The 24,603-nt window shown below is 42.6% G+C and overlaps 4 protein-coding genes across 4 annotated transcripts; 2 read left to right on the top strand and 2 right to left on the bottom strand.

Moving 5' to 3' along the window:
* Positions 1 to 31: 31 nt before the first annotated feature.
* Positions 32 to 7,511, bottom strand: LOC135608446 (uncharacterized). Its single transcript, XM_065101336.1, has 6 exons — positions 7,351 to 7,511; positions 5,365 to 5,497; positions 5,177 to 5,280; positions 2,816 to 2,987; positions 2,606 to 2,746; positions 32 to 660 (listed from the first exon to the last, which is right to left on the bottom strand). Exons 1-6 carry the CDS (start codon positions 7,398 to 7,400, stop codon positions 280 to 282), a joined length of 981 nt encoding a protein of 326 aa, XP_064957408.1. The 5' UTR covers positions 7,401 to 7,511; the 3' UTR covers positions 32 to 279.
* A 2,400-nt stretch (positions 7,512 to 9,911) lies between these two features.
* LOC103979903 (LOB domain-containing protein 40) lies at positions 9,912 to 11,163 on the top strand. Its single transcript, XM_009396158.3, has 2 exons — positions 9,912 to 10,226; positions 10,310 to 11,163. The coding sequence occupies exons 1-2, from the start codon at positions 10,037 to 10,039 to the stop codon at positions 10,972 to 10,974; spliced, it is 855 nt and encodes a 284-aa protein (XP_009394433.2). The 5' UTR covers positions 9,912 to 10,036; the 3' UTR covers positions 10,975 to 11,163.
* A 9,478-nt stretch (positions 11,164 to 20,641) lies between these two features.
* On the top strand, positions 20,642 to 21,217 carry LOC103980076 (ethylene-responsive transcription factor CRF2-like). The gene has a single exon (XM_009396360.2). It carries the CDS (start codon positions 20,642 to 20,644, stop codon positions 21,215 to 21,217), a length of 576 nt encoding a protein of 191 aa, XP_009394635.2.
* Positions 21,218 to 21,501: 284 nt separating this feature from the next.
* On the bottom strand, positions 21,502 to 24,603 carry LOC103979901 (beta-glucosidase 1). The gene is made up of 12 exons (XM_009396157.2): positions 24,578 to 24,603; positions 24,064 to 24,512; positions 23,854 to 23,912; positions 23,545 to 23,620; positions 23,371 to 23,442; positions 23,199 to 23,286; positions 22,873 to 23,113; positions 22,681 to 22,796; positions 22,381 to 22,601; positions 22,275 to 22,306; positions 22,097 to 22,199; positions 21,502 to 22,022 (listed from the first exon to the last, which is right to left on the bottom strand). The coding sequence occupies exons 1-12, from the start codon at positions 24,586 to 24,588 to the stop codon at positions 21,742 to 21,744; spliced, it is 1,749 nt and encodes a 582-aa protein (XP_009394432.2). The 5' UTR covers positions 24,589 to 24,603; the 3' UTR covers positions 21,502 to 21,741.

A 24,603-nucleotide genomic window follows, 5' to 3' on the forward strand; every position in this document is an offset into this window, starting at 1 on the left:
TTCTTTGGCCTCTTGTCCACACAAGTAGACAAATGAAAGGTGTGTCGTAGACTCCACATGATGATTATATATCGAATGATAAATTAGTTGACAGTGTATTCTCTGATTTGTTACACAATTGACGACCAAAGCATGTGCATAATTGTTAGGAAAACTCTCGATAACAACATTACCTCCCAATCTTAACAGGATCTTATCTAGAGATCCACACTCGTATCTACACACAGACAAAGAAATCGTAAATAGACAACATAAACTTCTGTCGGTTAGCTTACTTCGTTAGCTATAATTATTCGATTGGCGAGGCAATTTGACCTTTACAAGCTCAGCTGCAGCGCGCGCAGCAGCAGATGCGCGCTCGGCAGACGCGATGGCAGCTCGGGCTTTCTCCAAGACGTCTGACGAACTTTGACTTGAACATGATGTCTTGTCAATTGACAGTACTTCAGTTTCACTTCTTACTGCATCTGCTTTGCCATCATCCGAAACAGAGATTTTGCTTGCAAGGGAGGAAAGGTTATTAACTGAAGGGATAGAAGTCTGAGGCAATTGTTCCGTTCGATTCTCTCTAACAGGCGATACAGGTAGTCCATCCTTTTGTGAAGTACCAGTGGAGCTTGCAATTACAGTTGCCTGTGAATTTGTAGGATTTAAACCATCCTGCATTTTACGATAACCAAATTATGAAGAGATGAGAATTGTATTCCTAAAAAATATACAGAAAGTAATATAGGATAAAAACATAAAACTAAGTTGGAAAACCATATGCAGAGTTATTGCAGTATATTGTGTGTTTCTGTATTACAGATTCAAGCATCTTGTCAACCACGTTAATGAAATTTAAGTGTATTGCGCCACACACAATGAAATTAAATGCTGTAATAACATCAAGAAAGTAATTTGGAAGGAGCAAAAGAACAAGGACTGAGTTTACAGCATAAAAGTTTTAAATGAGGTTCTCATGGACAAACAATAATCAATTTGATCTTACTGCATAGTTTGATTAACTAAATTACTTCACCTTTGTTATGTGTTGTTCCATAAAGAAATGATGAAACAAGTAACATGTGTTTTTGACATTTGCAATTGGCACAATAATCTCTGTACTTGAAGAGAAACCTAGTTCAGTAGGAGAGCAAGCATCGCTAGGTAAGTGGGATGTTGCATCAAAAATAAGGCATCAAAGAATTAAAATAACAGCAGAAATAAGAATTACTAAAGGTGTGTATAATTATAGAAAATTTTCTGGCCAGCTAAATGATTTGCAAGATAATTAAAAACAATGAAGTACATCTTTACAAGTAATAAAGTAAAACACTAATCTTAGAAAACTTTTACTGGTTTCGCAAGTTATTCAATAGGTTTTCCCTAACCTTTTTGATCCTATGTCCTCCGCCACTCTCAGCCAAAGCTCGTAAGAGCTTGGATTCAAGCCTTCATGTTGCCACTGCAGCCATGGTCACCATTATCACTACTACTACCACTAAAATGTCAGCTACTATGACCACCATGAACCACCATCATCATCATCTTATTCATTGACACCACTGCTACACTGTCATTATCACACTAATTTGGCAGTCTACTTCTAAACGACCACCACCATTGTTGCTACTGCCACTGTCGAGACAATTATAGTGGTGGCCACCATCATCACTATTGTCATTGCCATCACTACCTCTGTCATGGTGGCAAAGCTACCTCCTACTGATAAAACTTTAGCTGCCACTGTTATTGCCTTTGATTAAGAGAAAAGATGGCAACTGGCTTCACCTTCAGTAAGCAAACATGTCCACATATAAAGAAAGGAAATGACAAATGAAGATAAAAACTGACATTGTTTTCTGGAAGGTAAGAAACCTTGACTGTGACATGCCTACATACGACACATTAATTATTACTTATGCAGTCATATGAATGCCATTCAAAGGGGCATCGAGTCAGTGGATCATGAAATGGAACAAAATTGAGCATTACTGAATGATGTTGTATGGATCAGCAAGGGGAGAGAAGACCCGAGGAATTACTGGATGATACTAGCGATTAACATGCAAAAAAATTTGAGAGCACAAACAATTCAATCATATTCTCCAAAACATGTAAAGCCAACTTGAGAATTGCGAAATAAACATGATGACAAATCAACTTTCATTGTTAGAAAAATTAAGGGACTAATGATAAAAAATCACCACTAGCAACCACCACTTATAATGTTCTGACTATCTGGGTAGCAAGTAGCAATATGAATCTATTCCCACCAGAGTTCTGTTTATGGCAAAATCAGTAGTCCGACTAAGATCAGAATTGTAAAAAATTACCAATCACCAACAGATTGTTTTGTTGATGTAAAGGTTTAGTTTTCTGTCTTCTCAGGCAACTTTTTCCAATAAGTTGTTCTTAAACAATTTGGCACTCAACAAACCAATAAAAGTGCTGATGTGAACCAGGATATGATAATTGCCAAAGATCAAAGTAGTTTGAAAGCTTAGTCAGGGTTGAAAAGTACGTGTCTTACCAGCAGTAGCAACTTCGAGAGCAACTTGATCCAGGTAGATGATGCAAATAATAAAGACAATAGCAAAAGCAACTAGTACAAAGACTTTACCAGCAAGTCCTCATGGTTTTTACTGAGTTCTGCTTCAGTGCTTGATGAATCCCACACCAGATTGTACTCTTGGGCAATTGCTTTTAAAACCTTAATCTTTAACTCTGCCGGTGGAGCTCTCGCTGTAAGTTTCTCGATAATCTGTGGAATTTACTGCAGAAAGTCAACCACTTGAGATTCCACAGCAGCACCGGATAAAATGTTCCTTACCATGCGATTGACATTGCTCTCTGGCCGCAACTCAGATGCTGCTGCAACAAACTCCTTACCATATTTTGTTGAAAATAAGTTTCTAATATGGAGTAACTCTGGTAAATCAGAACACCTTGGAGAAGCAAAGATGATACTGGAAATGGCCTCCTGCAATTCTAATGGGCAATCCCTGTCACAATGATAAAACAACTATAAATTAAATGGCAAAAAATGGTGACCCTTGTGGTACAAGAAGAGCACTAATATTAAGCAAAGTAACCCAAACTTAATAATGGAGTTTAATTGCATATAGATTTAAATTATAGGCATATTTTATTGCTGCTCTTCCTTAAGAAGCCATCCTCAAAGTAAACCATTCTATTTCTCATCAGCTTGGATTACCTTGTTCAACTCTGCTTCTATCAATGTTTATAACTTAAAGAACTTTTTATGCAATTGAATGAACGGATGATAAGAGCATGATAGGTCACGATGAATTTTTGCAACTAAAGAATGGCAACAACAATAATGATTTCGTAATAAAGCATTTAGTCAAGTAATAAAGCATAGACTGCTTTTGTAACCTGTTGCTAAATTACCGTCCAAGCCTATGTGCTTCTATTTTTTTTTTTTCTAAACAGCTGTTTTCTTTATCCAACTCTATGCAACTTAAGGCCCAATTTACTACTAAATGGCCAACAAGTTTAATATTTGACTGGATGTGTAAAAAAGACTAAATTAAGCCGTATGTTGGTTACCTGATCTCAAAGTTAGAAGATTCAATGAGTACATACTGTAGCAAATAGAATTATTCTTCAATTCTTTAAGTTTTATATACAAGCTTATACTGGCAGCTCACAATTAGCAGTATTAGGCACCTGACATTAAATAGGTCATTTAAATTACTAATCTTGAACTCAACAACTGAAACAGTTTTAGGCTGGTACAAGATTTTTTAAATAATAATAATAATAAACGACAAAGAAGCCAAAATTTTTGGTTTCTCTCCTTTTCCTCTAAAGTCCTACGTAGGCCAAATTTTGGTTTAGTCACGATTAATTGGGCTGAGAGGGTGAATTTAGCTGCTGTAATTGAAAACACACATGAATTTACTGTGACAAATAAAAATATCAAACAACTACTCTTGCTTCAATACTTCATAAGTTCATATGCGATTCGGATTTCTCAATTTTTACAATTTTATTTCTCTTCATAAGCATCTATAGTTTCACCAAGCAGCTATGATTTGCAGTAAAGAGAGGAGGTCCAGTCATATATACACCAATTTCATTGTCATCAGTCAGATTAGTTTGTGAGTTGCTTGCATTTTTAGTGCCTTGTTAATGGCACCCTACTGTACCATCCACTTACACATACAAATTGTGAAAAGGCTTTTCTTGGTAAAGAAACAGTCCATTTTTCTGGCGTTCCATGATAGCATGGATTGCACATTGTAGCATACTATTAGAATTAAAATTTGAGAACAATCCTTTCCTAATTTGCTGGTTAACCAAATATTTGTACATTATTTACAATTTCACTTCAAAATTTATTAGCAGATGCTGCTTTCAGAGATATATTGTTGCATTTCAGAATTCTTATTAAAGAAGAACTGTAAGCTGTTCTTAATTTACCTTACGGTCCATATTAGTGTATCGACCAGCTTTTGGTACAGTACGTACCAAGTCGTACCAATGTACCAACACATGGTACGATAGGGATACCGACATACCAATATGTACTGCCTGTGGTAGTCCTTTATCGGACCGGTACATATTGCCCATATCGAGCGGTATGCTATGGTACGACAAACCTTGATTGAAATAGCCTATTTTGGTACTTCGAGGGTTTGGAAACCTCCTATATTTGTTGAAAGCAGAAGAGGAATCCCATACATACGAAAGGTTATATTTGGTGTCGCTCCACCATATGAAATAAGGTAAATTCACCAACAAATGTAAATACTAAATAGTATTTTGAGATTCAAATTCACCAGTGTTATATTGCACAGTAGAGTCCTATGAACAAAAATCAATCAATCTGAGAAGTATATATACAGAATTACTGATTCGTAATGACGTAGGTATCTGTTAAGTTTCTGCTCTTTCCCTTCTTTATTGGTATATCCTACTCAAGGGCGACGTATACCATTTTAACCAAAACTGGGACATTCAGCAACTGTGATAAGTGAACATTCTGCTGAGAGAAGAAGAAAGATCATGCCAGTAAGCCCTCTTTCTTCTTCTCTTCATATCCCTACTGAAATAAACTATCTTAAAGCCATCAAATAGAACAAGGTTACCGCAATAGTGCATCCAATAAAGTGAAAACATGTTAATAGGACATAAACGAAATGTGAAATGCAATAAAATAACAAACCTCTGGCTTTCGAGGACCGGGACACGTGCAAGAACAAATTCACAGAATAACTCTATGATCTCATAGGCAGCCAGAATATTTTGTTCGCGGATGATATACTCCACCTAAGTTAATGACCAACAGAAGATGCAACAGTAATTTTATATAGAGAGTCAAAAGAGTAGTTCGGTTTATGTGTATGCACTTACTCTGATTCGAGCAATAGCTTCCTGGCCTGTCTGAATATATTGAGAGATCTCCTTGCGCATTTGTTTAAGCTGCAATTCTCTCTTATTGCGGAGCAATTTGATCCGTGATATAGCCAGATTCAAGCACGTCTTGCTGCACACAAATCAGATATACCCATAGCAAAGAGGCATGTTCAGTAATGTCCCTCCATAGCAAATAGTATCAAATTTATTTGAAAAAACACAACCCACAATAATCACAGACTAAGATGAGGCCAGAGTAAGTTACATGTGAATCTAAATATTGCCACACATCAAACCTATAGAGCTAGGATATGAATGACTAAGGTTGGCATGTTGACCAATCCCAAAAACTGATGGTCAGATCAAATTTCCAGATTGGGACAGATTTATTAGTCAGAAAACAGTTAAGGGAAGATTCATCAAGATTCACTTGACTCTATGGTGGGTTAATGTGAGTATGCAGAATGAAAGAAGTTTATAATAGTTATTATATGACTTAGAATCTTCACCTTATGGTGTTCAAAATTAACTTAATTCCATAAGTTCCACTGTCTTTCGTTAGGGTGACTAGCCAATAAGAGATTCTCAACACCACCAGTGAGGCTTTCCTTCAATATTCAATATGCTCAAATGCTCAGTTGGAAAAAAACCATACAGCAAATTTTTAGAAGTTGTGAAAATTCTCTCCAACATCATTAGATTGACCTCTTTATCTTTTAACTAATCAGAAAATAATGACTAACAGAGCTTCTATTTTTCTAACAGAATCAAGCCCTTGAATTATTGAACTTTGACATGATTTGGATCAATCTAGTAAGGTCTAGTTTAGGCCTAGTTCTAGTCCAAGTCAATAGGTTCATGGTTTTTTCTGCATTTCTAGGGACTTTGGGGCTGATTTTGTCTTTGTATAAAGAATGTAATAATCATAATTAAAAGAAAAGTTCTAATATAAGAAAAGGTGGAGAAAGTAAAAGAATATGAAAGCATAAATTTAAATAAATGAATTCATGCCTGCCTGATTTGATGGAATTTTTTGGGTATTAATTACAAAAGTAGAGCGCACTTTCCAAATAAAGAGATGGCAGTATCATGGTCAAGAAAGTGTCAAGATTAATAAATGTGATCAAGAGACACTCATAAAAATATAATGACACCTGAATACGAATTAATGATGAGCTTCTATAGACTCCTAACCTGTATCATCCAAATACTGAACTAGATTATCACGTAGGAGAGTAACAGTAAAGACACTAATCATTTATGTCAACCATTTTCACTAAGCTTTAGACTTACCATTACCACAAGCAAAAACAGAACCGTAAGGTCATGCATGGTAAACGTACAATATAAGACTTGGTGTCACAGCCTTCTTTTTTTAATGTTGAACTTACACCAAAGGGTTTCCTAGGCTATTAGGAGTCAGTAATAAGTCTGCAAGGTGGAAATAGTTCATGCATAATAGCATGCTTGAACAAGAAACTCAGACATTTTGTGTTGAGCTGGATGGTTTATTCCTTTTAGCAACAAGACACTAGCCGTATCTTCTAATTCCAATCACATTAAGGCAATGAATGAAGACTTTAGCCATATCCTCCCAAATCAGGACAAATGCAAGATTTATGTAATCTTAGTTCAATATCAACATTGGAAATTCCAAGCAGATCAACCCTACAACTTAAGCGGATATCCAATTAGATGAAAACCATTGGTTTCAAAGCTATTAGCACGAATTGCAAACGTTTCAAGCTCTAGATCAATCTTAGGAACTAGAAGAGAGTGAGCCGTCCTTGAATCGCAGTTGGTACGAACAGAAAGTCTAATTCAACTGTCTACGACGATGATCCAACCAGATCTAGAACGACCATGAATTCCTCGACAAGAGGGCATACCAAGAAAGATTCAAGATCTTTGATCAAAGAAGATCAAGAAAGAAAAGAAGTATTCAAGAAGAAAATAAAGGGCGACGAATTTAGAGAAGCAAACCATCTCGTCCCGAAGGGGGCTCGATTGAAGAGGGAATTCAAGGCGGACATCTCCGCTTCCACGAGACTCGCGAATCTGAATCCGCAAACCCTAGAAATCGACCAGATCAGAAACACAGCGCGCAGAAGGGTTTTCAGGCGTCGTCGATCCAATTAATACCGGTTTGTGTCCGCGTAAACAAATAATTTCCAATTAATTTTTTTAAAAAAAAAAGAAAAAAAAAAAAAGAGAGACGGGCACCAATCGATTGATGTCTTTGAGATTCGTGCTGAGACTCATGAACGGTTAAATTTTGGTCTCTTTATGTTCCGAGTGAGCCGAACACGAATTGATGGGTCGGGTTGGGTCTTTTTTATTACGACGCATACGAAATGGGCCGGTCCACGAAGAGCAAAGGTTGAAAAGGAAGCCCACAGTGTCCATCCATTAAATGAAGGCAACGTGCGAATGCACACGCACTAAACAGCCATCTTTGTTCGTGCAAGTTGAATTGGACGTGACTACTCTCGTGATTTGGATCTTGGCACGTGCAATGCCGTGGAACCAATTTCCATGTTGACTGAAATCGTTGACAAATCCAATTGCCATTTACTTCTGCGGTCGTTTTAGGATTACGAAGTAAAATAAGTCGACGTACCCATTCTCAACTCGCCGTATTGTGATCGTAGGAATCCGCCGGGCCCATGCTGGCCCATCTTGTTCTCCATTCGGGAAGCCAGGTACGCGGACGGGTAAGAGAAATAAAGCGGGAGGGCGAAATTGACGAGTTCGCCACGTCCCATGTAGCGTTCACCGTTCATCACCAACCTGGAGCAGCTCCGGCCCCTTCGTCCACCCCAGTTTGCTGGGGTCGTGGGGTGAACGATGCCCACAGATTCTGGAGGAGGTCTACTCCGACCATCCTTCTCTCGAATCCATCCATGGCGAGTCGGCAGCACGGACTACCCTGTTTTTGTATTACCATGGCAGCCGCCCACGGTACCATAATTTGCCAGCCCCTTGTTTCCAGCGGATGCTGGTTCCTCGTGCTTCTTCCATGGCCCATTGGATTGGAGGATAAGACTTGTAGGGAACAGGGCAGAGCAGGGGAGATGAAGTCGTCGGTGAGTACTCCTTTTTGTTTCTCCAAGTTGTATGGAATCAATTAGGTGGGTGATGATGATGAAGCAGTGGGGAAATCTTGTGGGGAGGGGGAATGAATCGGGGAGCAGATATTTGCCATTTTGGACAGATTAGACGTTCACGGACGTGTAATTTGCTGACGAGATTGCATCGGGTCCGTCCGTTCGTCCTCGTGATTCGGTGCCATCGCGAATGAGAGGAATTGATCGCATAGTTGTGGGAATGGATAACGAGGGACTCTGTCCCGAGAGAACTGCTGACACGAATCATAAAGGCAAACCAAAATGATTGAGGGTGCATCCCCAGCCGGTCGATCGAACTCCAACACCGTGGCACGGAGTTAGGGAAGGGAAAGCAGCGGCCAATCATTTACGACGCACGATGACGTCATATTCCGGCGAGAGGACGTGACGTGCCACCCCGCCCAAAAAAAACCATGGGCCAAGGTTGAAGGGGCAGTGCGTGACGTCAGACACAGGGAAGTGCCCCAAAACAGCGGGAATGTTTCCGTTTCCGAAAGCGGAAGAACCGCTACTGAAATCAATAATGCGAATACTATATGATTGATTGACACTTGGAACATGTAAAACCATGTACACGAATCTTTTGGTGCGTCAAAGCTTCAGATGGAAAGGATCAACGAGATGGGTGAGTGGACTTTTGGAGCGTCAAAGCTCCGGATGGAAAGAATCTAACACGCGATGCCTTGATGTTCACGAAATGTTTGACTCGCTGCGTCAATCGTGTATTAATGCGTTTCTTCTTCTCTTTAATGCTGACACGCGATGATTTTTCTTACTTACCTTAAGATTATGAGACTCGAATTCATATGTAGATTGTGTTATGCTTCGACACGATATAAGTCACTGTCTACCGAAAAATTATAGAGAGAGAGAGAGAGAGAGCGTGTGGCATTGAGGTTGGATTACGACTGGGAAACCATGGCATGTGGGGGCGGTGGGCGAGGCGGAAAACCATCGTGCCGGCGCCCACAGATGACGACTCCAAAGCGGGAAAACCGCGACAACCTCCACCGCGTCGCAGCCCCCTCCTCGTACGAGTTCCACACAAAACCGGCTACTCGTACGAGCTCCGTCTTCTTCCTCCCCCCTTCCCCGCCTCGTCCTCATAATACGAATCATCTTCTTCCTACCGCTTCGACGCGGAAAGGTAGCGCTCCGTCGTCTTCCTCTCGTTAGCCAAGAACATGGGGCGACGCCGCCGCAATCCTCTGTGGGCCATACGTGGACCCCACGAGCTCCCGTGCCTCGCTCTGAAAGATTCCGGTGATCTGTATCTACCGAGAGGCTGGCAAGAGAGGAGGGTGAGATGGGGCCCGCTTCCAATGGACGCGGAGGGTGGAATGAAACGGAGTTTCTTAATTATTATTATTATTATGAGAAATGTTGCAAACCGGCCTTCCCATTCCATGGAAACCAGAGGCCAAACCTGGGAAACCCACGGCCGTGCTCCCACCCCACCAGTTATATACCCCCTTCTCTCCGCCTCCTCCTCCTCGCACATCACCATCGTCTTTAGCTGAGGTAGGAGTAGGATTTCGACCATGAGGATGAGCTGTAACGGATGCCGAGTGCTGCGGAAAGGGTGCAGCGAGAACTGCAGCATCCGCCCCTGCTTGCAGTGGATCAAGAACCCCGAGTCCCAGGCCAATGCTACCGTCTTCCTCGCCAAGTTCTACGGCCGCGCTGGCCTCATGAACCTCATCAACGCCGGCCCTGACCACCTTCGCCCTGGTCTGTATCTCTCTTGTCCGACTGTGACTCGTTCCACCTCTGTTGCTTGTGTTGTTGATGTGTTGTTGGGTTGGTTCTCGCAGCTATATTTCGATCTCTGCTGTACGAGGCTTGTGGGCGGATCGTCAACCCTATCTACGGCTCCGTCGGGCTGCTGTGGTCCGGCAGTTGGCAGCTCTGCCAGGCTGCGGTGGAGGCCGTGCTCAAGGGATCCCCCATCGTCCAGATCCCCTCCGAGACGGTGGCCTCCATCCCCGCCCCGCCGCTCAAGGCCTACGACATCCGCCACGTCTTCAAGGGCCCCGGTGCCGCCGCCGCCTCCAAGGCCGCTGCGGAGCTGCACAAGGTCAACAAGCCCCGCTCCCGGTTCAAGCGCTCCGGGTCCAAGCCCGCCCGGGCGGCGACCCCCTCGCCCGAGTTCCAGCGCGCCAGGAGCCACGAGTCGGTTGGCAGCGACGCCACCGTGCCCGTCACGCCGTCGGCCGCTGCCGGGGGAGAAGACGGGGAGTGCCGGGAGAACGAGTGCATGTCCTCCGCGGACACCGCGGAGGAGGCGTCGCACGTGAGCCAGGGCGAGCCGGAGCAGCCCGAGGAGGACGAGGTCGGCCTCGAACTCACCCTCGGCTTCGAACCGGTCTCCTCCGAGCCGGCTCCTCGGCCCGCTCCGGAGGCGCGACGCCACCTCAGCTGCTGGGATGCGGACGCGTGCACGGCCGATCTCGGCCTGGCACTGCCCGCGACATCATAAACCCAACCAAGGAGAGTTTTTTTAGCATGTTTTGAGGAATTTGTATCGCAATCATCTCTCTCTCTCTCTCTCGCCTCTTTTGGGTTGTATTAGGTGTTAGATTAGAGTGGTTTAGTGTGTGTGTGTGTACAGAGACTATGAGGTATATGTTCGCAGCCATTCCTATATATTAGCATGTATCATTATGAAGGAAGATGAAATCAAAGTTCCTTCTTCTGAGCAATCAAAGTATGATCTGTTTCATGACTCTTTGTCCCTCGCAAGTTTCATGAGCTAATTGGACGAGGAACAAACAAGTTTCATGAACTAATGAAACTTGGACGAGGGACAAAGAGTGATGAAACAGATCATACTTTGATTGCTCAGAAGAAGAAACCTGAAGCTCTGCATGCATCTGTTTTTAGGTGGCAAACAAATGGGGGGGAGGGGGGGGGAGGAGAGAAGGAAGGGGTAAATGGATGGAAAGTCCAAAACAGCTGGATTCTGGGGATTGGTACTTCCCAGTTATGGCTTTGCCGAAAGCCACCTGCAGCATACATGGAGCTGACGAAGAGAGAGAAGAAGGTGGGCACGCCAATGTACGTGTGGGACATAGGTTCTGCACACAGGCCAAGAAAAAAGCAAACGAACCTCGCCAAATTCCATCCCCCATACAGCTTCCTAAAGCATTCAGCATGCAGCAGGGAGGGGATAAAGATGCGGTGATGAGAAGAAGGCAAGGACAAGGGACAGGCGTCGCAGCTGGACTTCTCTGCAACCAAACCTCCCATGTCTTGCGTGCTCACTGTATCAGTCCCCTGTTTTGCTGGCTGGTGGAGGTAATCCATCAATTTTCTGGTGCCAAGTTGCAGGGTGAAGCCGGGGGGGATGCATCGAATAATATGAGGCTGTCGTTCGGAATGGACTCCACTGTTCTGAAACCACTGCTGGGGACGGAAGACAGGTCCAACCATTGTGGGGGAGATGAGAGGATTCTCCACTTATCTCTAAAGTTGGCCAAAGGGCCCTCATTCTGCAGAAGAGAGATCATACAGTGTTGTTGTTGTTGTTGTTTATCGTATTGGTGTCTGAATTCCGCACAGATTGCATTCAATAATTGGAGCCAAGTTGAGATTAAATAGCACAATGGTGTTAGAATGCTTATTCTAAATTGGTAGGAGTGTGGTTGCCACAATATACTAAACAAATGAGAGGAAATCACCGACTATTGCCACGTTAAAATATAAGGAGACGCCAAACCGACCGGTGAGAGCAATTGGATGGGGAAAGGAGGAAACCTCAGGATATTATTGATATTTTATCCATAGATTGGCCACCAACTTTATAGATATGTTATATATCGGTTGTATAAAATATTAATGGATGAATTCCCGAAGAAAATTCATTTCTCGAGAAGTAACTATTTTTAAATATATATATATATATATATAATATATATATATACCTAGTACTGAAATATTATTGATTTGATAATCAATTTTTTTACTTCTTATATACCGATCAGATGAACTGATTTCATGATAGTGTATTTTATATTGTGTTATAATGTTTATAAAAATTATAAAAAAAATATAATATAATATAAGTATATTGTATTATAGTATTTTTATTATTATTATATTATAATGTTTTCCTAGTATTGATAAAAAAATACTATAATATAGTATAAAAATATTGTAATTGAATTGATCAATAGGAAAAAGAATAGATGAGTATGGGTATTTTTAGTATTAGATAAAAAATTAGAGTTATTAGAGAATTACGAAAATGCCTGATATTATATTAAAAATACTAAAATGTTGGATTATGGATGAGTATTGATAGGGCACATTTTGATAACCTGCACTCTACACCACTATTCACAGTCACATCAATGTAAAGGTTAACATAACGGACCATGCCCCTCGGTCAATGACATTCCATAAATATTGGACGGCGCTAACCATGTACAGCATCGTCCCGTAAAGATCGGGACAGCACCGACTGAGTATGGCATCATCCCGCAAAAGTTGAGACAGCGCCACCCGAGCCCAGCGCCATCCCGCAAAGGTCGGGACGACGCCGACCGAGTACGACGCCGTCTCGCAAAGATCGGGATGGCATTGAGTGCGACGCCACTATTCGCCGCCATGGCTATGAGGACGCCCGACATATGCTTGAGGAGTAAGCTTTTCGCCCGATGAGTCAGCAACCATAAATATGATAAGTACGATCAGTCCTCGAGCTAAAGGATAAAAACCTATCGCAGGGTCGGTGACTAAGATGGGTCATGAGCTCAATTTCCACCCGGTTCTAATAAAATCTTCGAAGAGATCGAAGTCGGGAGTCCCTTTCCTGGCCTCGACTTGTATGCATGGATAGACGATAAAGAGGAAGGGAACAGCCAAAGGGCAGTCTCCATATCATAAAGCCAAAGCCAAAGTCCGACCCCATCGGATGAAGACTCCCGCGCACCCGAGTCCCGACGTGGATGACAACCAAGCTGTGCTGATAGTGTAAAGGATCACTATCAAGTATGTAAAATAATAAATTATCATCAATTTTGATTGAAGCATTTTAAGATTGGGGTTTGATGAAGCCTCTCATAATAATGGCAAACATAACAGCTTCCCAGTTCACTGGCGCTGCCTGCAGCCGGCCATGAACTCATGCAAAGCCAAGAACACGATTTCTTGTTCTAATCCCGACACTTTTCCCAGCTCTGCTCGCGAAACTGTTGCGGTGATTCTTAGACCAAGCTTTAGATTTCCATGTGACATGGCGCAGAGGAGCAGCTCATGCTTCTCCTGTAACCATGGCAACTTGCACGTCCCCCAACCTTCGGGGACATTTGTCGGCCATGTTGGACAGCGAGATGTCAGGATGCGATGGGCCCTTCTTGCCAACCATACGAATCCCCCGTCGATTTAGGATCTGAGAAGGGTAAGTGTTAAGTGCACATAAAGGAAAGAACAGCCCGAAAAGACAGATCCAAATGCTGCAATCAATGGAGTTAATCCCATCCTTTGGGGGAAGTTAATGATGCTATGGTACATGTAAACCTCTGAAGTGTTGGTGAAGAAGATGCCATCATCTGCTGTGGAGTAGGCTGCAAGAATATTAAGTTCCTTGTACCAACGCCTGAGTCTAGAGTACAAATTTCTATTGTTCTGGACTCGATGTTGTAATGTGATCTAATGTCTGGCTTGATCTCAATTGATTCATCGTCTAGAGGGGATTCTAACTTTCTTCCTAAGAGTAATGGAATGATCTCCCACTTTGAAGCTTCGTCTGCCCCCTCGACCCGCATGCTCTAAGGACGCAGCTGATGCAGTGCATGCATGGATCGATCAAGCCCTGCACTCTGAGAAGGTGATCGCTCCAGGTGCCTGCAGGCCAACAGTTCATACGAGGCTGAACCTGAATCATTCATCGCCTGAGCATCCAGGTCCAAGGAATGAATCACCAACACCGGCGACATGAGCAACGCCGGAGATGCTCCTCCATTAAGGCGAGTAGTTGACGCATTCACTCCTTGTAAGTGATGGTGTTAAAGCGTGCACCGACCGTATCGGCCGGCCGTGCCCGGAACTCGGCAACGCGTGGTGTAAGGTGCATTTGATGTCGGTGTTTATCTCATTGGAAGCCGGTGCAGACCACGGGGCTTTGCTCAGATCAAATGGCCTTCCTCTTAGCCCATACTCTCAACTCCCTGTTTTCTTCATGAGAGTGCAAGAAGTACCATCAACAAGCGTATGCATTGGTTCTATTCGTGGTTGGCTCATTCATTGGCATTCATCAGCTTAACCGGATCGCACGTGGAAGTCAGCGACGACATGGTCAGGTTATGGGGGCTGATGAATCGGGTGGTATGCGAGGGGCATTAACGCTGAGACCAGACCAGTGGGGAAGGGGACGAACACAAGAAGCCAAGGGGAGAACAAAAGCCAAGGAGAAGCTCCCGGTAGTCGCTTTATGACCTCCGGCTGGGAAAGCTGGTTCGGTGGTTTGCAAGGACAAAAGACCCCGGCTTTTGCGCACCAAGGACCGGCTTTTCCTGGCCAGTCTTCCCCCTTCCGTTGGCCTTTCTACACCTCTCTCCTTCGGGAGTGCAGCAGGAAAAGGAAGGGTTGAAAGAGTTCCAAATGACCGTGTTCTAAGTCTCCGGCAACGTGGATCATCCCCCGATCACCCACCTTGTCAGTTCCCAGAAACCATTTGTTTCTGCAGCTTAATATAGTGGGTTAGATTCTCCCTGACCCACACGATGGCCAGTTTGTCTGGTTTTCCTAACCTACTTAATCATCTGACCCTACTTAGGTTAATAGAAGAACACCTCTGATCGAGTGTAGGAAAAATTCTCAGAAAAAATGGTGGAAGTCGAGAAATCATATCTAATTACCATATCAACATGCAAAGCTGTGCAGAGGACAAGTGGGTATGCTCAAAGTGCAGCATTGTCCCATCAAAGATCCATGATGCAAGCTGCGCAGCTGAAATGACCAACTCACTGTGGCCTACACCCGAAGGTATTCGATGGGAACTCTTGGAGACAGAGACAGCAGGGATAGGTTGATGATGGTAGGCAACAGTGAAGAAGACTCGATGATATATACTTGTTTGTACATCTTCCAGCTGTTTGGTTTGTGACAACGAGGTTGATTAGGCGAGTTTGTGCCACCATTTGCTTCGAGTGGTTCCAAGTTTAGGTGATGAACACGAAGAGTGAGGCTAATAGACCATGGTTTAAATGCGAAACCACGAAGACAGCGCCCGCCATCGACGGCGTCGTACCAGTGGTGTTCCTGATATTATATCTTAGATCACGGGCAGGTGTTCGACCTCCAGCTCTCTTAAACTGTGCAAGCCGGAGCTTCCGGCACTCCAAGGCAGCCATCACCACCTCTCTCTCTCTCTCTCTCTCTCTCTGTTTTCCTCGTTGGTGGAAGCTCGGATTCCGGTGTGGGTTAGGCGGCGGCGATGAGAAGAGTGCCGGCTGGGTGACGCCTCGATGGCCAGGAGGTGGAGGACGGGAGCCGCGGTTCTGTGTCTCGTTCTACTGAGTAGTCTCTGGCTGTTGTTCGACTCTAGAGCGGTGGCAATTCGGACGCTCCCGGCGAACTCCAGCGCTGACGGAAGAGACCGGACGCCTTTCGTAAGGAGAAGACCAGTCCATCTCGGCGATTCTCCGCCTCCGAGGACGGCGGCGGAGGGGGGTGGTTTGGAAGACACCAAGCGGCGGGTGCCGAGTTGCCCGGATCCGCTCCACAACAGGTAGCTCATGTGAGCTGATCATCCCGAAATGCCCCCCAGGGAAGAGATACGTTTGGTGGTGTTTTGGTCCGTTTGGTGTATAGGTAACGAAGCGAAGGCGAGAAGAAGAAGAAAAGGCTTTGTATTGGGAGAATCTCCTAAAGTTGATGACATTATGCTGATAAATCATTGATGTCTGTGGTTCTACCACTGAGTTATAGATGTAATCGAGGGAGATTCTTGGCATACAGAGCTTTGTTTCACGTCCATAATGGTAAATGCAGGAAATAAAACGCTTTGTTTCTCGAGTGCTTCTCGTTTTCTCTGTCTTTTCTTGGTGGTGTTGTCGCTCGCAAATACACGATATCCTGTGTGCTGCTGATGTTGAGGTGTGAGTCAACTGGAGAGTGAAGTAGCGACGTCGCTTTCATCGTCTTCCTCGATTGCTTTCTTCCTTTGGGTGAAAATTCGATCTGCCGAGTGCTGTCGCGTCTTCTCAACCATCGACTCAAACAGCTTACGAAGTGGGATGAGAAGACCGAGAATGACGCAGGCTGTGCACGGGAGAGATGGATCGACGCTGTTGGGATTGTCGGGTAGTGTTTGGATTGGAATGTGAGAGACGGGTTTGATTGGTTCGTGTTCTCGGGGCTTGCCTCATCAATGCATGTAGCTCTACCAATCACCATGGACACTCTTCTCGAGGACTGTCATGAGGACACACCTCGATTCACCGTCGACGATGTTTTGATGTAGCTATAATGATGACGACGATGCTACAATTCTCACGTTGAACTGCACAAAATCATCATTGATATCGCTTCATTTCCGTGATCGTCTTCTCGTACGATACGATCCCTTCGATGTTAAATTAATTTTTTTGTTTAAATAAATTTATAAAAAATAAAGATCCTCTCTTAATCACTTGCTGTAAAGAAAATTTCCCCTAATAAAAGGTATTTAAAGAATATTATTTATTTTGATTGTATTGACATGGCATATTCCAATCTTGTGTGGATTTTATATTCATAAAAAAATAATTGAGCAAAATACGAAATAAAGAAGTAATGGTTCGAAAATACTATAAACTGTATTTTCTAAAAAAAGAGATGAATTTATTTTTCGTGAGGAAAAGTAATATCTTACAATCTTGTTGTTTTTAATTAATTTAAACGGTAGGCATCTTAGATTTAGGAGTCTTATAATCAACCAAACATCATAACTAAATTATTGAGGCAAAAATAGTCTCTCATTTTGGGTTTTTGGTGTACAGGATGAGTCCGCTCAGGTTTGAGGAGGATGATGAACATCCCATATTTATAAAAAATATATATTATTTTAATATTAAATTTAAATATTTATCTTTATAATAATAAATATTTTTTACTAAGAAAATCTTCTTACTAAAGTCAAATGTGATAAAAAAAAAATCTTTTCTTACCTAAGTCTCGTATCTATTACAAAGTATCATATTATTCTAAAAATAAATATAATATGATGATGCAACAACAACCATATATATTGGTAAAATATTTAAAAATTATAAAATAGGTTTAATATTTATTATATATATTAATAATTAAATATAAAATGATAGCATATTAATTCATTATGACACCTTTGTTTTAGAAAAATAATGATAATTTTTATATAGTAAATAAAATCGTGTATTAGTCACATGCAACATATCTCGATAATATGTATAACAGTCATATAATAATAATAATACTCGATGGTATATTTTTCCAATAGCAGATGTAGAGATATATTTCTCGGGATAGATTTCTTCTAATAATGGATTAAGTGGCATCTCTTACCTGCCTAAGTGGGGATATGTTCCTCCTAATAACGAATGGAGGAATCATCTAATTATTGTGTCCAAGTGCAGGTGCTTACTGAAGAATGAGTTCATTAAATGATTCGTTACAGGTCTGAAAGTTTCATACTACGACAATTGAGAATGACAGTCAATCTTACGAAGACAATTGTATGTCAATAAAGGATAAGAGAGAGACTTAGATGGATTTCGTATGGACATGATAACACCATATATAATATATGGTCCCTGGGGTATTAGATGGATAAGAAACTATAGATATATGGTAATTAAGGGTAGATAGATCCAATATATTAAATTCTCTTATACCATTTGAGTATTATAGCGTTGTGGCATAGTACGTCCATAATTAATGAGTTGAGTGAATTATTATGATAATAATAATTCATTGATTTAGAAGAAATTATGAGTCATAATGTATTTTGATAGGTGTAACTCATGACCAGCTTGATATTGGGCCTAGGGGGTCACACACATAAAGTGGACGACGTGACAAGTAGAGAATTGAATATGAGATATCTAATAAGCCCCCTTAGCCTTTTAATGGATTCAATATATTAGACCCAATAAAACAAAGAGTTTAAAGTGATTATTCGATGAGCATATGATACTTGTTAAGCTATTGGTTATTAGATGGAGATACAATATCCATTAAGCCATTACATGAGATCCATTAGGATTAACAAGAGGGGTTGTCTATAAATAGAAATGGTTCTCTAAAGGTCATAGACTATACCTATTGGAGCCACCCATCTCCCTCTATTGATCTCTCTCCCGTAGTCTCCTTTGTGTGAGAGGATAGCAAAAGTCCCACTCCCTTCCTTACTACAATTGTTGTCTTGTTGCATTGTAGAGCATTGTCATAAGGAGAGAGTCCATCACAAGGAGGAGCATCGTCGCTGTCATCCATCATGTTGACTACCGTTAGAGAGGAGTTCATGAAAGCTTCTTCATCTAGTGGGCCATAATTTATGTTTTTGGGGGATATACGAGTTCCTCTAGGTGAAAACATTTCACCCCTTATGCGATTTTATAGTTTTGAGTTTTTTATGCTCCTGATCATCTCTCGGTGATCTGATGCTATTTTGTATGGGAAATGATTTTTGTTTTAATTTTTGCTGCGCATGTGATGCTCCTACCGTTTTCCCAATAATATCTAACCATATTGGTTGGACTATACTCGACAACATGGGCTAAGTTATATCTTACCATATGTGCTAAGTCGTATGTGGCCATATGAGTTGGTTTGATCAAACTTAACTTAAGTCAAATCCTAAATTTGACCCCACTAATTAAATTAATTTTTTTTTATTTCAATTATTAAGGTGTAACTCAAATATATGAATTAAACAATTTAGATTTATAATCTTAAATTTAAAACTAATTAAATCATAAGGATTTATACATTATTCTTAAAACATAGATATATCTAATTAAATGAATTAGAACTATTATTATAATCTAAAAATAAAATTTTAATAATTAAATCAATCTTGAAATTTAATTAAGCCTAAGAGATCATTACGAGTCAAATTAACATCACAAATCAATTATTATTATTATTATTATTATTATTATTATTATTTATTAATCATAAAATTTTAAAATTAAAATATTATTATGCATCATAAAAATCTAATAATCCTAATTTCAAAAATTTCAAACATAAATGTTAAAAATAAAAAAATCTTATCTCTTCTCGAAAAATTCTTTCTTCAACCCTTCCACTTATCGGTTTGAGTGAGAAATTAGAAATCTAGGACCTATTTATATACAAGAAGATAACTCCCCCCAAAAGATTTAATTTATTTTAATTTATTCTCACACACAAAGATATAACTATAACATTTATTTATTATGATCCACGTAAAAATAAATTTTAAACTATTTTCTTTTTGAAAATCATATCAATTAATAATTTAACTCATTGATAAAATTTTAACTTATTCATATAATTAAAAATAATTTTAATTTTTATTCATACTTTATAAATAAGATAATTTAATAATTTAAATAAACATATATTATTTATGATAATTAATTTATGTTAAAGGAGAAAAAAAAAAACAGTCGGCGCGAAGCCGAGACTTCGGAGGCGGCGGCGTGACGGAGCAGATGAGATGACAGGACAAAAGGGAAGGGAAAACGGTAGTTTGCTATCTACTGTAACAAAGTTATTTTAGTAGGGAATAACGAGTACGATCTAATAAAAAATATACCTCAATATATATATATATATATATATAAGCTTTTAATTTTAATTATATGTGGGTAAATAAAAAAATAATTTTTAAATATAGTAATAAAAAGTTTTAGATTAATTTTATGTGTATTATCTTTTGAATTTATATTTATGATTGATTCTTCTGATTGTTCCACGTAGCAGCAAGAGCTAGGCGGAGATTTCCGTCGCCGGCTGCTGCTGCTGCCAAGTGCATGAATCAGATTCCGCTCCTCGATTCTGTGCTCCTCAAAGCTCGCCTGGAAACCCTCCACCATAGAAACTATGTTCATTTTCTCCTCTCTCACATAGGAGCTGGTAATCGAGCTGGGTGCTTCCGGTTTTCGACCCAAGGAAGGAGGAAGGTGGGAGGCAGGATGCAGAGGAAGAGCACGACGAAGAAACCGGAGCAAATGGGTGCTTCCGGTTCGAGTCCGAAGGAGCAGCTGGAGAAATCGGCTCCGTCCGAGCGCGATCTGTCGGAGAAGCTGAACGATTCGTTGGGGTTGGAGAACAAAGCGGTGAGAAAGGCTCGCGTCTTCTTCGCCGATCCTGACACCACCGAGTCCTCCAGCGACGACGAGGATGAGGAAGGTGGGAGTGGATCGAAGAAAACGAAGAAGATGAAGAAGAAGAAGAAGAGGAAGCGAGTTAGGTATGAGATTCCCTTGATTCGTACGGACAAAACCCTAGAAACCCGCAAAATATCGGGGCCGTCGAGTGCATCCTCATCCGCCTCCGGGAGGCAGAAGGGGGTGAGGCAGCGGCCGTCAGGGAAGTGGGCAGCCGAGATCAGGGACCCCATCCGTCGCGTCCGCCTCTGGCTAGGCACCTACCCCACCGCCGAGGCGGCAGCCGGAGCCTACCTGGCCGCCTCCAGACAATTGGAGGAGGAGAAGCGGCGCTTCGTCCGTCCCACCGAGGCTACTCCACCAACATCTCCTCGGCCATAGACTCCCCATCTCGGCCTCCTGCGGCTAGTCGTCGCCTTCCCCTTCCCCTTTCCCCTTTCCCCTTTCCCCTTCCTCCACTTTATCGTCTGTTGTTATATCATATATCCATCTCAAACTTGATTGACATGTAATTTAAGTCAACCAAGACCTGTTAGTGTTAGAAACTTGTAATTGAAGTCAACGTAGACGTGTTAGTGTTCGACCTCCTTTATTTCATACATTCCATTTTCGATATATTATCGTAATCTTTCCGTCAGTTATATCGGATCAAAACTCAGTTCAAATGAGGAGAAACGATATGTCGATTTGACTCCAGAGATCACTCGATAACATCTAAACCGGTTTGATTGCCCACGACATGAAGATTTCCAACAGCAAGAGCATGGAAAGCATTGTCCGGTCACCAACTCCTCCTTTATTGTTATGCTGCGGTTCGGATACAAACTCTGTTTGGCAGCCACTTCAGCCGATACCAGCGCTGAGGAAAGAACGAAATCGATCGAAGCACGGGAGCCATTCCTGGCTCAGTTCCTCTTACCTCTGTCGAGCATCTGCTTGAACCAGTACGCCGACATCTTCGCGTACCGCCGGAGGTTCTTGTAGTCCACATACACGATCCCGAACCTGGACGTGTATCCGGACTTCCACTCGAAGTTGTCGAGCAGGGACCAGGCGAAGTAACCTATCACGGTGGCGCCGTCGTCGATCGCCTTCTTCAGCTCCGTTATGTAGTTCCGGTAGTAGTTGATCCTGGTGGTGTCGTGCAGCCCCTGTCGAAGAGTGACGTTTCCGGGATCGTCCATTCCTGTCACCACCGTCGTCGTCGAGTCAGTGACTGCACACAGTGAAATGGAAGAGCAAAAGCTTCGTCATGGATACCGTTCTCAGATAAGATCACGGTGGGGTTGCCGTAGTGCTCCTTCACGTAGGTCACAGCTTTGTACATCCCCCAGGGAACGATGTAAAGCCACGCGGAGTGCGCCTGCAAATGCCACTTCGCATCATCGAATGAATCAAAGGTCGACAACAACGTAGTCAGAGCAAACAGATGTCTTACTCTTGGTCCGATTGGCACACCATTGCGCTCGACTGCAAACACAACAGATACGAGATTTAGTACTGGTGTCCTCGTACGGACGACGCATGGCAATGGAGGAGCTTACATGCGAATCCGGCATTCCAGTCCGACTGGTAACGAGTGGGCTTCTCCTGCTTGGGAAGATGAGGGTCGAACATGTAGTAAGCCGTGTACTGATTGATCCCCACGTAGTCGATGGAGCCTTTGACCATCTTGATCTCTTCTTCGGTGAACTTGGGAAGCCTTGCTTGAACTATCTCCTGCATCGATTTCGGGTACTCACCGTAGATTATAGGGTGCAGGAACCTGCAGAAGCATATGATGAGATCAAACACAGGGTAATGAACTGCTATCTCCAGATAATAGACTTTTGGATACATATTACCATCCCAGATGGAAATCCCTCGATCTTTGAGCTGCGTCTTGGTCGTCCTTCGAGTCCGTGAGTGGCTCATACCAAACAAAATCCAAGAGTATACCAATTCTACCTTTTTGTTTAGCCTGGAAAGGTGAAAATCTACAGTAAAGTCGACATCCAACATTACATTTCAAAGTGTGAATCGAGAATGGTGTTTACCTGATACTTGTCACGGTATCTTTTGACGGCAGCGGCATGAGAAAGGATCATGTTATGTGCAACGATGTATGGCTCGGTAGCAGAGTTTCCAGCCGAGCAGTTCGTGCACCTCCCTGGAGCAAATTTACCGTCATCGTATCCGAGAGCTGCTACTACTCTTGGCTCGTTAAATGTCATCCAGTTCTTCACCCTGTCGCCGAACGTCTTGAAACAAAATTCCGCATAGTTTGCATAAGCATCCCTGCAAACCATACAATCGAGGATCGATCTTGACATCTTGGAGGGAGAGAGAGAGAGAGAAAGAAAGAATGGTTTAACAGACTTACACAATTCTCCTGCTCAACAAGCCATTGTACTTCTTCTCCAGTGCCTCCGGGAGGTCATAGTGATAGAGATTTGCATAGGGAGTGATGCCTGAAGGAGGAATACATCCAAAACCTCACTACAGATCTTCAAAGATAAGAACAGGTTTTTGGTTCCAATGTCAAGCGTATATACCTCGCTGTAGCATGTAATTAATTAGTCTGTTGTAATATGCCACTCCCTTCCAATTCACTCTTCCCTCTCCCTCTGCATGGGCAAAGAGAAGCCAGAACGAGGAGATCATTCATCGTCAAGGATAAGAAGATCTCACCCCATACAAATCGATGGTAGATGGGAGTTGTAGTTTACCTGGAAAAATGCGTGACCAAGAGATCGAGAAACGATATGCATCAAAATTCATCTTTTTCATGATATCCACGTCTTCCTGTCCAACAAATGCTCAGCGATTTACAGTATCTCATGCTCTCGATAATTTGCATAGATTCTTTTTTCTTTTTGATGTCTATAACCTTCGTTCAAACAGTGTTTTTCTTATACAGTTATCTCTTTTCCATTATCGGGTTACACTGATCTCAATTGCTCCACAAAAATGGTGACACGAGGTAGAAAACCAGAGCATGTATCAGAGAAGTAAAAGTATTTGGCGTGCATATTTACCTTGTAACGATGGTACTCGTCCACGGAGACATCGGCAGTAGCATTGTTAGCTATCTCCCCTGCTCGTCCAATCGGACATCAACAGATTTAAAGCATCCGAAGAAGAAACAGAGGAAACGACGGAGTCACAATGGTTAGCATATTGATCAATCTGGACCGTCCGATCGCGAGAGCGGACATCAAAGCACGAAATGGGCGGCTGAGATTTACCTGGGATCTTGACGAAGGCGTCCCAGATGCTGGGCCCCCGGCCGTCCTGGAGCGCCATCCCCTCCACCTGGTACGCCGACGCCGCCGTCCCGAACGTGAACCCCGCCGGGAACGCCCCCCGGCTCAGCCCGCCCGTGTCGAGCCAGGGCTTCCCGCCCTTCGCAGCCTTCTCCTCCCCGGTGGCGGCGGAGCACCGGGCGCCGACGAGGAGCACCAGAAGAACGAGGGGGAAGCACAGATCCCTCATGGCTACGCAGAGAGAAGCAGAAGCAGGCGGAGTCCAAGGGCGAGGATTTATTAAGAAGCCCGCGTGAGGAACGTGACGGTGGAGGACAGAGCGTGGGACCTCTCTGTGTGGCCGTCGTGAGGCCTCATCACGGTTCTTCCGATGTCGACAGCCAATACTGCTGTCACCGTAACCGCTGCTGCTGCTGCTGGTCCTACGTTCCCTGCAAAGCTTTCGGTGTGGAATTACCAGCTTACTGAAAGATCATTTGCACAGAGAGTTAATTACCGCTGACGCATCCCAATCGGCAGGAA

The sequence above is a fragment of the Musa acuminata genome, chromosome BXJ2-3 (assembly GCF_036884655.1).
Source record: "Musa acuminata AAA Group cultivar baxijiao chromosome BXJ2-3, Cavendish_Baxijiao_AAA, whole genome shotgun sequence".
Classification (NCBI taxonomy): Eukaryota; Viridiplantae; Streptophyta; class Magnoliopsida; order Zingiberales; family Musaceae; genus Musa; species Musa acuminata.